The sequence below is a fragment of the Cydia splendana genome, chromosome 1 (genome assembly GCF_910591565.1).
Source record: "Cydia splendana chromosome 1, ilCydSple1.2, whole genome shotgun sequence".
NCBI classification, from domain to species: domain Eukaryota; kingdom Metazoa; phylum Arthropoda; class Insecta; order Lepidoptera; family Tortricidae; genus Cydia; species Cydia splendana.
Window position 1 is genome coordinate 3,471,612 of NC_085960.1, and position 15,192 is coordinate 3,486,803.

The 15,192-nt window shown below is 37.8% G+C and overlaps 3 protein-coding genes across 7 annotated transcripts in view; all 3 read left to right on the forward strand.

Annotated features, from left to right (window-relative positions):
* LOC134789698 (fibroblast growth factor 22) overlaps positions 1 to 2,460 on the forward strand; it is a 373,859-nt gene extending 371,399 nt beyond the window's left edge. Inside the window, exon 5 of one of the 2 annotated variants that reach the window (XM_063760326.1) lies at positions 394 to 2,460. In XM_063760326.1, the coding sequence (XP_063616396.1) occupies positions 394 to 882 (489 nt within the window). In that variant the 3' untranslated portion in view covers positions 883 to 2,460. Of the gene's footprint in view, positions 1 to 390 lie in introns of both variants that reach the window. The other variant, XM_063760317.1, reaches the window with a different exon arrangement.
* A 6,321-nt stretch (positions 2,461 to 8,781) lies between these two features.
* On the forward strand, positions 8,782 to 10,352 carry LOC134806787 (uncharacterized). 2 transcript variants are annotated; one of them, XM_063780142.1, is made up of 2 exons: positions 8,782 to 9,285; positions 9,747 to 10,352. In XM_063780142.1, the coding sequence occupies exons 1-2, from the start codon at positions 8,932 to 8,934 to the stop codon at positions 10,284 to 10,286; spliced, it is 894 nt and encodes a 297-aa protein (XP_063636212.1). In that variant the 5' UTR covers positions 8,782 to 8,931; the 3' UTR covers positions 10,287 to 10,352. The 2 variants fall into 2 exon arrangements, with proteins under 2 accessions (XP_063636212.1, XP_063636221.1); XM_063780151.1 differs by having other exon boundaries at positions 8,784 to 9,201.
* A 264-nt stretch (positions 10,353 to 10,616) lies between these two features.
* Positions 10,617 to 15,192, forward strand: part of LOC134789560 (calcium uptake protein 3, mitochondrial) — a 126,097-nt gene continuing 121,521 nt past the window's right edge. For all 3 annotated transcript variants that reach the window (XM_063760135.1, XM_063760141.1, XM_063760147.1), the window contains exon 1: positions 10,617 to 10,864. In XM_063760135.1, coding sequence (XP_063616205.1) covers positions 10,658 to 10,864 — 207 coding nt within the window. In that variant the 5' untranslated portion in view covers positions 10,617 to 10,657. The remainder of the gene's footprint in view (positions 10,865 to 15,192) is intronic.

Sequence of the window (15,192 nt, forward strand, 5' to 3'; positions counted from 1 at the left end):
ACTATATGCAATACAATTAGAATGGTTCAGGTGAGGTTAACCAAAACAAACCCTTTATTGTTATAATATATGTTTAATTATTCATCAATATCTTTTATTAACGTATTTTATTCACATTAATCACTGTGTGCCAAAGGGCCACGATTTTATCTCAACCGTCTGATATAGGTACTTAGAAATAATTTACGATGTCAAAATATTGCGAGGTCTCAGTAAATACGCGTGATAATATATCCCAGATTCTAGGCCAAGTCGTTGTTCTCGTGTCTGCGATATTAACTTGTTTATAAAACGAATTATCATAGATATATCTGCAGCGGCCGATCGGTCTTGTGATGTCAGACAAACCAACCTCGCCTCCGACTGACTAGCCTTTCTCGTTTGTTTCAGAAGGATCTCTCGGACGACTGCATGTTCGAGGAAAACATAGAGGAGAACAACTACAACACGTACTCGAGGATACGGGGCGGGAAGAAGACCTACCTAGCGTTAGGGAACAACGGCAAGTCGAGGCGGACGCAGATCGCGCTCAACCGGCCGCTCGGCAACCTCTCGGTGTACGCGCTCACGCTCACCAGGCGGTGGGAGGGCCCCAAGCAGACCCAGTGCCCTGTCCGGCGGCACCGCGGCAAGCTCAAGAGACCCCCACCCTTCCGGACCGAGCAGCGATGTCAAATCAGAGTCCAAAAACAGTTGCAAAGACAAAAACGGAAGCACAAAAAAGTGGTCCACCCCAAAAAGAAACACCGACATCCGAAGACGCGGAGAAAATACGACGGCACGACGTCGACGACGACGACGGAGAGCTACGACGAGTCGACGATGTCAACGATGTCCACGACGACCGATATGGAATTTTTTCGGTCACAGACCGCGCAGTAGGCGGTCGTCCGAGCGTGAGCTCGCTTCTCGCGGTGGGGGCAGCCGTCGCGATCGCACGCTAGCACGGTTCCACGCCCGCCTGAGGGTAGCGCCAACGACAACGCAGTACCAAAACCAATGCGTCCCACCCAACATCACATACTCTCAGGCAGATCTCTGCTTCAGATGCCATCCGAATTTCATTATAGTTAGTCTCCAGGACCATTCCGGTTCCTTATAATGTGACTCGTTGTCACAAAAAGGTGAAGCAATCATTATAAACCGTTGAATGATCACTCAGTACGGAGCTGATATGTCGTTGGTTTTGGTGGTGCGTATGCCACGGTTTTTCACCCTATCTGTATCATTCCTTCTCAGGCACGCACCTTCACTGTGGCGCAAAAACGAGATTCAACGTCTAATGTTAAGGAATGCTCATTAATCGTCACTTTTGGACGTTTTTTGCTGTGGTTGACGGTGCCGCTGCCTCTCCGTAAGAGAATCTCTTCGGACAGCTAGTGATTGGAGACAAGTATGCTCTCTTAGATAAATTATCCCGCTTTGGAAATCTTTGAATTATACTAAAAATTTAATACCAGTTACTCGTTGTTTAGGTAGCCGTTTTACGATTCTTACTTTCTTTAGTGTAATGTAACTTAAATACTCAATTAGGAGTCGTATGAACGGCCAGGATGTTGAACTTTAATAAGATGTTTACCAAAGCTACTGAAATTATCTATCTCAATTTATATTCCTAGTTCGCTTTAACACTTAGGTTTATCGGCAAGATTCCAATTGTGTTAGTTACTGTTATCGTGAAATTATTAATGTATCGTAATTTAATTTGACAATGTGTTGAAACCTATATCGATGGAGTCGGGCTTGGAACCGTGCTGAAGGGTTAGTGGCTTTCGCTGGTGGTGTTTATTTGATTAACACTAAGTATTATTAGACCAAGTACCTACATCTTAAAAGAATATTCGGAAACTTTAGCTCTAGTTTTATCCACTGTGTATAACTTTCGAATATAACAACTCCAATCGGTCGCTTTAGTTTATCATGATCTAGTGCCCTCTAAATTATACCTTTTAAAATCCCGCTAAGTATTGATCGGGCTCTATAAACCTTATAAGCTAAATGGACGATACCGAATGACCCTCTGTTCAGTCGTAAACGATCACCAATTTAATCGAACAGCTATACAAGCTAATGGTGTTTATGAGAATTGTATGTAGCGAGTATTTTCCGCCGGAAAAACCAAATTTGTCGAGCTACATCTTCCCTGACTTTAAGATTTCTATTTAATTAAGCCGAAGAGATTGTTTAATGGACCCCATAGTGTCCGTTACATACGAAAACACACATATCGTGGATCTTAAACGCTCGTAATCGGCCAGTTTACAAAGTGCTTTCGAAAACCGTATTCAAATTAAGTAATTATCATTTTAATTCCGAATCGTCTAAGAACACGCTTTTAACAGAAATTAGTGGTTTTTTAACGCGAGTTTTTAATAAATTTGCATGTTTGTAAAGATAAACTTTTATGGGCGTAGTGGTTAAAACGCCGCCTGTCAATATTTTATTTGTAGTTGACTTTTGAGTTATACTTGGTCAAGCAGATCTTGTCATTAGAAAAAGGCGGCAAATTTGAAAACTGTAGGCGCGAAGGGATATAGTCTCATAGAAAATTTGAATTTCGCGCCTTTTTCTACTGACAAGATTTGCTTGACCATCTATATTTATAACAATGATTGAAAAGTTCGAAACCCGAATTTTTTGGCTTGTATTTTGCTTGCTTTGGCCCGAAATTTGTATGTTTTATAACGGGTCCTTTGATCCAGGACAGTTTTGACAAAAGGTATCTGACTATCCCATTAGATAGATTTACTTAGATATAGGTACAGTCACCCTTAATACCAGCGGATGAAATAACGCACCAAAAGTATCTGCCACCCTGGAATACTTTTTCAAAGGGACTATTAGTTCGGGTTCATAAATATCTGTCACAGTTTTATTGTTCTATATGTAGAAAAACCGGGATCTATATACAGGTTGGCTATAAAATAACTGCATTCCCGTTACCAGGGAAGTTTTGGGTTATACCAAGCCACTTTTCCCCGAAATCGCGGAAAAAAATTGGTTGTTTCATACATTTTGGCTGGTCCATTTTCTATGGGAGGGTAAATTTTTTTTTCGCGATTTTGGGGTTGGTCCTATAGTAAAAGTTTCTCAGTATAATCCCCAAACCTCCCTGGCAACGGGAATACACTTATTTTTTGGCCACCCTGTAGGACATAGAACATTAGACACTTATCCCTTTTTGTTAAGTTATTAAAGAATGGTAGTTAGATACCTTTGATGAGTAATCTGGTCCGCTTTCCTCTGATGCTGACTGTATAAGTAACAAAGTATAGTTGTATTCGTTTAAACTAAATTAACATCACCAGCACGAGTTTTAGGTATTTGTACTTAGACGGGACGTGTAATTTCATAAGAAATTGACTGAAAATATTGGACTGAGTAAAGTAGGTGTCGGCCTAGGCTATGGTAGTGTAAAGGGACGTGCGACCGGACGGCTTGCTTCTAAAGCTGGCTCCACATACATGTCACTGTACCAGGGAATCCGTTTCAGACGCGTAACTGATGCGTTTGATACAATTTATTGCGAGTAGCGAATTTTTTTTTATGAATACGTTGCACAAAATAATTAGATTTAAAACATTGACACGTATGTGAACACAGCCTAACAATAAGTCGGATCGGTTGAGGCGAGCGGGCTCACGGCTTGTGATAAAATACTTCGAGATAATACATATAATTGTGGCCAGCGGAAGTGAATTGACACTTCGTAATGTTGGCCAATATGGGTCGATAGACTAGTTTCTCTAGTCTCGTTATGACCATAGAGTGTGTAACCGTGCAAAAGATTCCCTAGCATAATATTGTTATCGTACATTCGTTTTATGTCCGTTATAAAATATATGCGCTAAACTTTTTATCGCGCACTCGTTCGCGCTCGCCTCGACCATCCAAGTAGTGATAAATATTAACAAAAAATGTGACTATTAGTAGTTATAAAACTTGTATCTAATTTGTAAATTATTTATTTTATTTTTCATAGAGAAAGTCGTATTTTGTTAACGTTTTAGTTGATGTTTTTTATTCTCTCCCTTAGTTCCAACCGATGTAGATATGTAGGATTTCATACGCTTGTACTTTAGTGAGCCAATGTTACTTGTATTATATTTAAGTCCGTTTCTGACAATACGTGCTTTGTATGGTGTGTGAACGCAAATATTGTGATTAAATGGATTGTAATAGGTACGCGACTACAGACGTATAACCGAAAGGAGTCATCTGTCATATGTCCTGCGATGTCCGAAATTGTGACTTCTATTGCGATATTGATAAAAATATTCTGCAATTGTTTCGCCCTGTTTGTATTGACGGCGAATAAAAACTTTTTGCTTTTTGGTTGCTTGTGCAATGTATGGACACTTGTATGACGATTTACAGAAAACCGCTTATGCTTACAATCTCAGATGACTTGTTTCGATTTTACGTATTTCCCTCCTTAGCGCAGTCCTTCACAAAGACTCTACCATACTAAGTATATCGCAATGCTAACAAACAGTCACTTGTTCGAAGATAAAACAAAATGCGATAAACTCAGCATGCTAGAACTTCGTAAGGGTACCACTGAACGTCGTCGACGATCGATTTGTTTGATGAAAATCAAGAGATATCGCCTGAATAGGTACATAAAATGTGACGTCACTTTTTAATACACTGCCTTTTAAAATATGAGATTACCTACTTAGATTGTAATACATTGGAGTAAAATACTGACCTAACTTGATTTTACTAGTTGGACCAAGCTAACTCTGCACGGCATTTGCTATGACAAAATGTGCCCATGTCATCATTAATATCAAATTTCTGTGAAAATATGATGTTTATAATGACATTCCCATACTCTGTTCTCAAGTCGGTGCAAAGTTAGTTTAGACGGATAATTGAAGCTAAGCATTCTCAGGTTCAAGGTTCAAATAGCAAAAACGTTGGTTTGGTAGGTGACGTATAGGTAACAAGTCCGAACAACTGGCGGCTTAGCACGGTCGCGTTTTTATCCCTTGTCACCATGCCTGTCACGTTCTAACAAGTATGTAAGTGCGAAAGGGACGCGCATAGCGATAGTCGATAAAAATGGAACCGTGCTGAGCCCGCAGTACGGATATGATGGTCGTTTTTGTCTACGTGACAGCGTGATAAAACGGTATCCGTCACTGTCTATCCCGCGGTGTTAAAAAGTGACAGTTATTTTATCACGTAGATAAACTTGGATAAAGCCATCCATAATACGCCTGCTGGTTTTTACTGTAAATATTACTGAAGGTATTTGGATATTCGCTTTTTGAAACGAACCTACCGCCGCGCCGAACCAATTATATATTTAATTTTAATTGAATACTTGTACATAGTTATGTTTAAACTTATATCGCGAACGACGTTCACTTACAAGTTATGTGAATATATTTGCAAGCTTTATGTACGTATGTTCAAAAGATATTTTGAAATTATTTATGTATTGTATAATATTTAAGCGTCAGCGAAAACGACATTAAATCTGGAACTAAACAAAGCATTTACTCTTGTACATTAAAAAAACTACTAGTGTTGTGCACGTACCGATTTCTTGTCCTTTTCGAGAATAACTTATTCGATTATCGGGATTCGATTGACTTGTTGCTGTATTGTAAATTATCAATCGATCTTTACGTTAGTATAGAAACAGTATTTTGGTATTGTGAAAACGGCTCTGTTGGGTTGCAGTATGTAGCTTCGTAGTCTTTGTATGTAAATTTCATTGTAAGAATTCAATATAGTGATTACCTCCTTGGATCACCGAGTTATTTATCTTCTTATACAGGACGAATAATAATGCTGGATCTTGAATTTATATTTTTATAAAAAAAAACTATGACATTACCTCTCATAAGAAAGATATTATAGAACAAAATCATGTTATTATCAGACTACCTACTTAAATATTTGTATTATTCTTCAGCCTGTATAGTTTGTAAGCAGTTTAGAAAAAATGGTTGATTAATTATTATTTACCGAGTTTATAAACTGCGCTACGCACATGTGCCATAAATAATAAAGCCCGAATGGGCCATTCCTACCGATCCATAGACAATATGCATTAACAATAAAAAAGGTTAAGCCCAGAGACATCTAGCGAGGAACTAAGACAACTTTAAATGCATCACTATTTATTTAAAACAATATAATATGAAATTAAATATAAGGACAAGAGGAGTCAAACAGTATTACTTAATTAATTTCGATAACTTTACAATAATTATTAATGAGAATTCATGTTTGCCAAGTGCATTTAAAAATCTTGAAAATTGAAATGTGTTAACAAAATATAATTTGTATAAATTCAATGTTGGATAATTAGAATGTTTCGGTAGAATTTTTAAACCTTTATACGTAGTTCAACCAAAAGATTGATCGAAACTTTTAGACAATAACTTTTTACAGTCACTTATACCGACAAATAAATAAAAACGATTCTATAAACAGCATTTTGTTTTAATTTGAATATACAGTGGACCTAGACTTGATTAACCCGTTGACGGCCCATATAACCACTCGATGCCTTCGACCTACCCAAAGATTTGCGGCAGCAATATTGCCTTTGCCTCTACTACCGTATCCGCAGCGACAAAATGTATAAATAGAGTTAGACTAAGAAAAGTCTGCAGCGATTTTGATAGCACACCCAGTACGAGTGTTATTTTAAACGTGAAACTTCTGTGAAATTATGACGTATAAATAACGCTTGCACTGCACGTGCTATCAAAGTCGTTGCAGACTTCTCTTGGTCTAACTCTACATACCTAAACTGAGTCCTTGAGTGAATCACATGCATGGATTTCTCTTTGTCTCGTCTAGTGTCATTCAAACATTCAATCGTATAATTGCCGTCTCTTCTCTAAGTACTTAATTCTCTTGAAATTATACCTACCTATAGGTAGGTAACGTTACGTACGTAACGTTATAACGTTGCATCGCTTGAAATCAGCTATTTAGGTACAGTCTTAACTTAAAGATAATCACCCTGCAGAAAGCAGTGGCGTAGCTATAGTTCGTTTTTTTAGCATTAGAAATAACTTGAAAGAAGATAAGCGATCTTGACATGTCTTTTAATTGAAAACGCTTTTTATAAATCAGTAACTATTACTTATGAAAGCAGAAGAGTATAAAAGATCGTATTCGATTCATAATTGTTACATATTTGCCGTAAATTATTTTTAAAATGTGTTTTTCAATTAAAAGACACATCAAGATTGTTTACCTTATTTCTAATGCTAAAAGAAACGAACATAGGCGTGGGCGAAGTGGGCCGTCGCGCCCAACGGCCCACGGCCTCGCGCCCCAAGGGGGCCACGCGGGAGACCCTTCGGGCACAGTGACAGAAAAGGGCCTCGCAGATGCGACTTCGCCCACGGTTAGACTAGTTCACGCTACGCCACTGACAGAAAGAGATTATATGACATTGTGGTCATTCAAGGTCAATATTTTGAGTCCCAACAAGAATACCTACCTAATCTACCTATCTGCTTGAGTAAAAATGCCGTGACTTTGACTGCCGGCCGAAGCGGGAAGGCATTTAGAGTCGCGCCCTACCGCGAACCACGTTCGACGCACTTGTAAATTCGTTCGTAAGTGTGACAGGGAGGCAACACGTCGAACGTAGTAGGCCCTCGGCTCTTATGCTTGGCGCGGCAGCTTTGTTGTTGAGAGTTGAGAGCAAGGTGGTGAGCAGTTGAAGAGTTGAGACTAAGTTAATAAAAAACTTAAGTGAAATGGCATTCACTTTGTACTTGTACGATATGTTCTACAATTGAAAGAGATTTCAAAATGAGTTATTGCTCTTATGCTTAGCGCGTGAGTATAAGCTCTTTGGTATAAGCTTTCATTTATTTAATAAGTATCAAACTGCATGCGTCTCCGTTGGTTGGTGTGATAATTTGATAGAATCTTTAAAGGCAAATTTTATAATAAATATTTGTCATTCATTCATTCATTCCTTTAAAAATTATGGCTTCAGCCCATTCAGGGCTATTTCGCCAGTATCAAGGTTGTAGTAGCAGGGTATTAGGTACGATTCAAATTGTACGGTTAGTAAAAGACAGTGTACGGTGATTTAGCTCTTGTAAAGCGATAGCGGACTTTACAAGAAACAAGTGGACAACCGGCCGTTGACTCCAAAATGATGGTTAAACGTGCTTCAAGAATAATTCTCCATTCACTGCACACTACCACATTAGTTTACTGTATAATAGGCTATCGATATTACACTTTAAACAATATTAATGAGCAAAAAACAAAGCAATTGATCACGACGCGTGACCATCAAGATGGCGCTCGAACCGGCTATAAATATTTGTCTTTTATATTACTTACAAATGAAATAAAGTTGGTCAAGCAGATCTTGTCAGTAGAAAAAGGCGGCAAATTTGAAAAATGTAGGCGCGAAGGGATATCGTCTCATAGAAGATTTGAATTTCGCGCCTTTTTCTACTGACAAGATTTGCTTGACCATCTATATGTACAAAATTTGTACTTTTACTAAATTCGCGTTACTACATTTTTTTTTAATCAATTCTATTTCAAGTATGTAAACACTAGCATTCCTTGTAAACGCAACTAAATGAAATCGTCATGTTGGCAGCACGAGCAATATACTATAATACTCTTTGGCACGAGCTCACCTCACCATTCGAATATCGAATGCGCAATGAGCGAGACAGTCATATACCTTGATACTGAGATAGAGAGAGAGAACCCAAACCCAAAGCAGTTGTCGCGCTTGCCCGATGAAGTCGACTCGATACTTCACTCAAGCGTATTCGCCATTTTGTTTTGTTGCATGTGAATTTGTACTCGTGATCGGAAGCGGTTTCGATACCATCGAGATTTTAGTAATCGTTTGTAATATTTGTTTTGGTTTACGCGGTAAATTTTTAAGCTCTGTCGGTGATTTAATTAATTAATATGAAGAAACGTTCTTCAGTTGCCTGGCGATTCTTTGATCGCCTAGAAGAGAATAAAAGAGTTGTTGGAGTGCTGTGTAAATTATGTGATCAACAGTACAAGTATTTCGGAAACACTACCAATATGAGAACCCATTTGACTTGTAAACATCCTTTGCAATGGGAGCTCGTACACAACGGAACGCTGGATGAATCTACACTACGTTTCGCAGAGGATACAGAAGACTCGACTATTTCCGTCCAACCTAGACGAAAGTACAAGGATAAAAATGTACGTTATTCAGTGTCAGTTGACGTTAAAAACGATTCTAACATCACTGGAGAAGATTCAATGCCCCATATCGAAATACAAACGGTATTTATGTTGTTACGTTAAGGTTATGTTCTCTTATCACTCTTATCAACTTGTTTCGAATGGAAATGATCGATCATTTTCATTACGATCATCGATTTTTGATTTGAGGGTTGCACCGGTCGGTTGCACCATTGAATCGATTAATTGGAATCAGCAGTCAGTCGATTCCTCTTATAATGAAACGTCATCGTTATCATAAGATTTAAGATTACGAGTTCATACCGGGTTTATGGAAACAAAATAGTAAAGTTATTACGAGTAGTTACTTTTACTGACTTCACGAACCAAACGCAAGATTCAAAATAATTATTATAGGTTTCGTTCGTTATTATTATGTTCCATTCCGTTGACTTTATAATAAATATTTTAGTATTGTGCTTTCCTGTTAAATAAATAGGGTATATTAGAATAAAAAACTTTCACATATACCTCTATTGCAATATTATGTTACTTCTTTACAGGTAGATGCATTAGAAAATGAATCGGATATAGAGCATCAAGAAGTCAACGAAGCTGGCATACACTTAGTGAGGCAAATGCGAGACAGCAGGGCTACGGACGAGGAGTGGCTCGAAGAGGAAACATACCAAACCGTTGAACCTACCATAAAACGCAGAAAGATGCCTTTTAAACAGATCAAAAGAGAAATAGAGTCTCCACCTCGACGCTTGTCGTATAAACCCAAACCGCAATTACAATATGAACCGGAGCAAATAGTTTACCAAGTACCTAGCAAGGATGAATATACTGTGTTTGGTGAATATGTTGCTAATAAATTAAGAAAGGTTAAATTACCAAAGACTAGAGGGAATTTACAGCAGCTTATAACAACAATACTCTGGCAAGCAGAGTATGGGATGTATGATAGTGCGGACGCTGTAAAACGAGTATTGAATTACAGCGTTGAGGATAAGAATGAGGAAACCATGGTTGTTGTTGAACAAGCACCTAACCAAAGTACAGATATTGAAGAAGAATATACAGTGACAGATACCAATTGAATAGAATTAAGTTAATGAATAATGATACTGATGTGTTTTATTTTCATTAAAAAAAAATCAAAATTATGGCAATTCTTATTTTAATAACTTAGTTTTTGGATCTACAGGCTACAATACTATGCTGATTACCTATTACTTAGTGCAAATGGCTAAACCTAAGCAACTTGTAATAGAAAATTAAAATTTATAAAACAGTTTGGCATAACCAACAAAATTAAGTAAGCCAAGAATTATCTCACTGTTCTTAATTTAGCCGCATCATAATACAGACAATACAGCGCATGCGCGAAATCTTGTTTCTTTCAATTTTACAACAAGGTGTATAGCACTCTCTTGCTCGCACACAACTGTCAATCAGCTGTTCTACCAACATGGCCACGTTAAGCCGTACTTCTAGCAAATTAATCAAAAAAGTGCAGTTTTCGCCAGTTTTTAGTCGAAATTTGAGTAATACCAAGATAAATAATACGTATCGAAATGTGTTTAATACGTGTGCGTGTTTGTTCGGCGGAAGTGTGTTGTTTTACGCCGCGAAAACGTATTCAAGGAGTAACACCGTCTACGCTCTCAAAGCTAAGGTAAATTCCTTTTCTATTTGTTTAGCGTGATTCCTAGAAGGAAATTAGACGCCGATTTACAGCATAATACAATATCCTGTTAAAGGATAACCTCAGCAAGTATAAATAGTCCAGAAAGTAGAGTTTAGTACGCATGCGCATAGGTTGTTTATAAATAGCGTTGAGTGAAGTGACATAACATTTTGACAGTAGATTGCGTTTAGTTACAGCATTAGATCAACTGATAAAGATAAATTGTGTCAGTTTCTGTGATTTTTTCCAAGGATTTATTAAACTTAAGTAACTGATAGGCATCTGATAGTATTTGATTAATTAGCAGAATATAAAAATTATGTAAGCTACATTGCACTAGAATTCTGCAAAAATATTAGCTAAATTAAAAAATAGCATACCCCCGAATATAGCCACATTGTCAATTTGTTACCTACCCCCAAAGAAGAGAAACACTTTATCCCACAAAACTGCCTGCCTTCTGGTACCCTACCTGGACCGTGGTGCCAGCAAGCCTTCTAAAACTCCTTTATGGGTGCATTTGTATCCATACAATGTATTTTAAAGAAGAAAGAATGTGAGTATTAGTAAATTATTGCATATTAGACCGTAGTTCTGTAGAAAGCGACCAACTCAGACACCCTAACTCAGTAGCTTTGGTCGCTTTCTGCACTGATAAAAAAATTGAGTTGGTAGTTTTCTGCATAACTACAGTCTTTTATGGTCCATAAACATTAACTACATTGAAAACCGGTCTGGCATAGTTGGTAGTTAGTTACCTTGCCTATGAAGCCAATGTTCCTGGGTTTGAATCACAGGGCACAGATATTTGTTCCTGAGTTATGGGTGTTTTCTATGTATTTAAATATTTGTATATTACTTATATAAATAAATATAAATAATTCAGCCTAGGTATATACATCCCACTGCTGGGCACAGGCCTCCTCTCATTTGTTTAGTTTAGTTTGTTTATTCCTTAAATTAACATTTACAGTCAATCTACATATATGTTAAAAGGAGTGACATTGGGTTTTTTCACATCACCTATTCGGAAAAGGGCTTTTTCTTCCCGCTAGGAGGAATCAAAGTGGCATTTTTCCTCCCTGCTAGGGGGGATCAAAGTGGCACTTTTCTGTTCTAGGACACATTTTTTTTTCATTTTTACATACAATTTTTTTAGCTTAAGGGGTCATCCATTAATTACATCACATGTTTGGGGGGGGGGGGGGGGGTCAAGAAAATGTGACATGTTGTGACAAGGGGGAGAGGGGAGTCACAAACTTTGTGACGTCCCTTTAACTTCATCAGTAACCAAAATTTTATTTTAATCATTTTATTTACTGTACAGTTCAAAAACAAGTTTTTGGAACGATAATCGTTTTTATTACTTTAATTTTTTTTTTCATAATCAGTTTTGGGTTATAAATTTACTAATATTTCGACAAAAAATTAATAATACTTAATTCGATATGCCGATTTCGTTGAAAAAATGTGACGTCACACCAGGGGGGGGGGGGGTTTGCCAAATGTGACCAAGTGTGACAAGGATGGGGGGAGGGGTCAAAAAACCTTGAAATTCGTGTGACGTAATTAATGGATGACCCCTAAATAGTGTTTTGATACATGATAATTTCCTCAATTATTTATTTTTTTATTTTCCTCATAGTTGATGTGAAAAGCAGTATGTGTCACACGGTATCAAAATTATTTCGTCTTGGGCGTTAACACGTGAATCCCTCATTACGCTTAGGATTGTACAATAGAATCCCGAACGTAGTGAGCATCGGATTGCTTCATTCAGGATTCAATGGACGCCCTTGACGGAAATATATCATTTTGACCCCTTGTAACACAAACTACTATTGTATATTGCATACCTAGGTATATTGTTGTCAGAGTACCCATAAAAAAACCTCGGGCTTATCATGGGGCTCTAGTATTGAGTCGGGCTCTTCAATCTGCGTCTGCTCCGGTGCTACGGGCAAATTATGTATACATCCAAAATGCCAATAACATGTACTCACCCTAAGTTTCGAAAATGTGTAGGTATCCAAAGTAGGTACTACAACATAAAGTCCAATATCTCGGCCATTTATGATTTAGATATTAAAAAAATAAATAAACAAGTCCTGCTCCTGCATACCCTTTGCTAGATAGACCAAGAAAAGTCTGCAACAATTCTGATAGCACACGCAGTGCAAGTGTTATTTTAAACATCAAACTTCTATTATTTATTTATTTATTTAAACTTTATTGCACATAACATAAAAATAATGTACAACTACAAATGGCGATCTTAATGCCTAATGGCATTCTCTACCAGTCAACCATTGGGCCAAACAGAGACATGTAAAAATGGTACAAGGAGAACAGAGGCATTTATTAGAACATTGGAAAACAACTGAACAACTAATAATTCTGATAAACTACATATAGAATACACAAATAAAAATACTAGAACATATATAATTAATATACTACTACATATTTCATACATACTCATAATATATGATATATAATGATGGACACTACTCGAACTCTTGTTTCAGCAGATACTTATGTAGCAACCGCTTGAAAGCTAACTTGCTCGGGGCTTGTCTAATATTGAGAGGGAGTGAATTCCAGAGACGACTCGCCTGGACAGCAAAGGAGTTAGTCGTAAACCCAGTGCGGTGAACAGGAATTGAGAGTTTGAGAACACGAGATGTACGCAGCTCAAAGCCGGGACGAGGAGTATCAAACAGGAACTTATTCTTTAGATATCCAGGAGCAGAAGGCTCAAACAAGATTGAAAATAGAGTGCAAAGTATTCGAAGCGATCTACGGCGACGGATGGAGAGCCAATTGAGCTGGCGACGGTAATAGGAAACACGATCGTATTTACGCAAGCCAAAGATAAATCGTATGCCGTTGTTGAGGAGACGTTCAAGTTTATTAAGGGACTCTTGAGTGGCATTCGTTGTACACACGTCGCCATAATCAATAATTGGCAAAATTAACGCCTGTACCAACATCTATTATTATGTCGTATAAATAACATTTGCACTGCATATCAAAATCGTTGCAGACTTTTTTTGGTCTAACTGTTCACCCCAACTTTGTTTACATAAAATTACGCATACCTATTTGAGGAAATGCCTTTCTTCTTCTTCTTCTTTCCAGTCGTATCCTCATTTCTGGGTTCGTGATTACCAACGCTTAATACCACTTTCTTCCAGGCACTCCTATCTAGGAAATGTCATTGTCCCCTAAATACTCTAATTCATGATGAAAGCCCAAATGAAGTAAGTTCACCTCCCGTGGCGTTCACATGAATCTCCTCCCCGATTTAGTTTTTTTACGTAATTATTCTTCTAATCTAGCCGCCCTAGCCGGTGCCACCCGCGAACGTGTCATCGAAGGTTACACTACTAACAGCACCGATTAATTCTATACGCTAGGGTTACTTCTACTTTACTCGTATTTGAAAGCTCACATGCCTCACATTAAAGATACGAAGCTTAACTGGAAGAGATCCCTTAAAGGGTTAAGTTCGCCTTTGTACAGTCAAGTGTAAAAATATGGGTGCACAAATCATACTCAATAATGTCCCATTGCTCTTATGTCAGCAAATTAAGAACTATGGGATCCATATTTTTACACTTGACTGTACTTAGCTTTGCGAATTGTAAGTTACTTTATAATGTGTTTTTGTACAATAAAGAGTTTGACGTAGTGTAGGGATGCTCGGTCGGAAACATCGAATCGGGCTGTCGATCGTTTATTGCGTTCATTCGGCCCAAAGTTGAAGCTGCAGGTTACTGTCTCGGTGGCATTGCTACACCAATATACTAAAATGTTACTACTACTACCTACTACTGTTTTATTACGTTGAAAATATATTTCTTATGGGCCTATGGGCCGTGCGCGTTGGGGGATCTGCCATCTTGTGGCTTGAATCCGAAACATAAACAGTACATTGACACTTCACGCCAAAGCAAGCGCTGCTCTCTACGTTCACCTACGTTTTCTTGTGCAATGTACGTTCTGCCATCTTGTGGGCTACATTGGAAGCGTAAACTTGCCATTTATTTTTAGCGATAATAAACAGGAGGCTTCTGTGCTGCCCCCTAAAGTTCATGAACGTTCCATATTGTACGTCTAGGTAAGTGTTAAATCCCAAAAAAGCGTAATCGCTAATAGGTACGTATCTAAAAGAATAATCGCTAATAGGTATCTAAAAGAATAATCGCTAATAGGTATCTAAAAGAATAATCACTAATAGGTATCTAAAAGGACTAAGGCACAACACAACCCTAATCCCAAAGGATTTCCATGAGAAAGGATCACACTTTAAT

Coding starts and splice junctions, on each gene's coding strand:
- LOC134806787 (XM_063780142.1), top strand. CDS start 8,932: ATGAAGAAACGTTCTTCAGTTGCCTGGCGATTCTTTGATCGCCTAGAA. Junction 9,286..9,746: donor CCCATATCGAAATACAAACG/GTATTTATGTTG, acceptor ACTTCTTTACAG/GTAGATGCATTAGAAAATGA.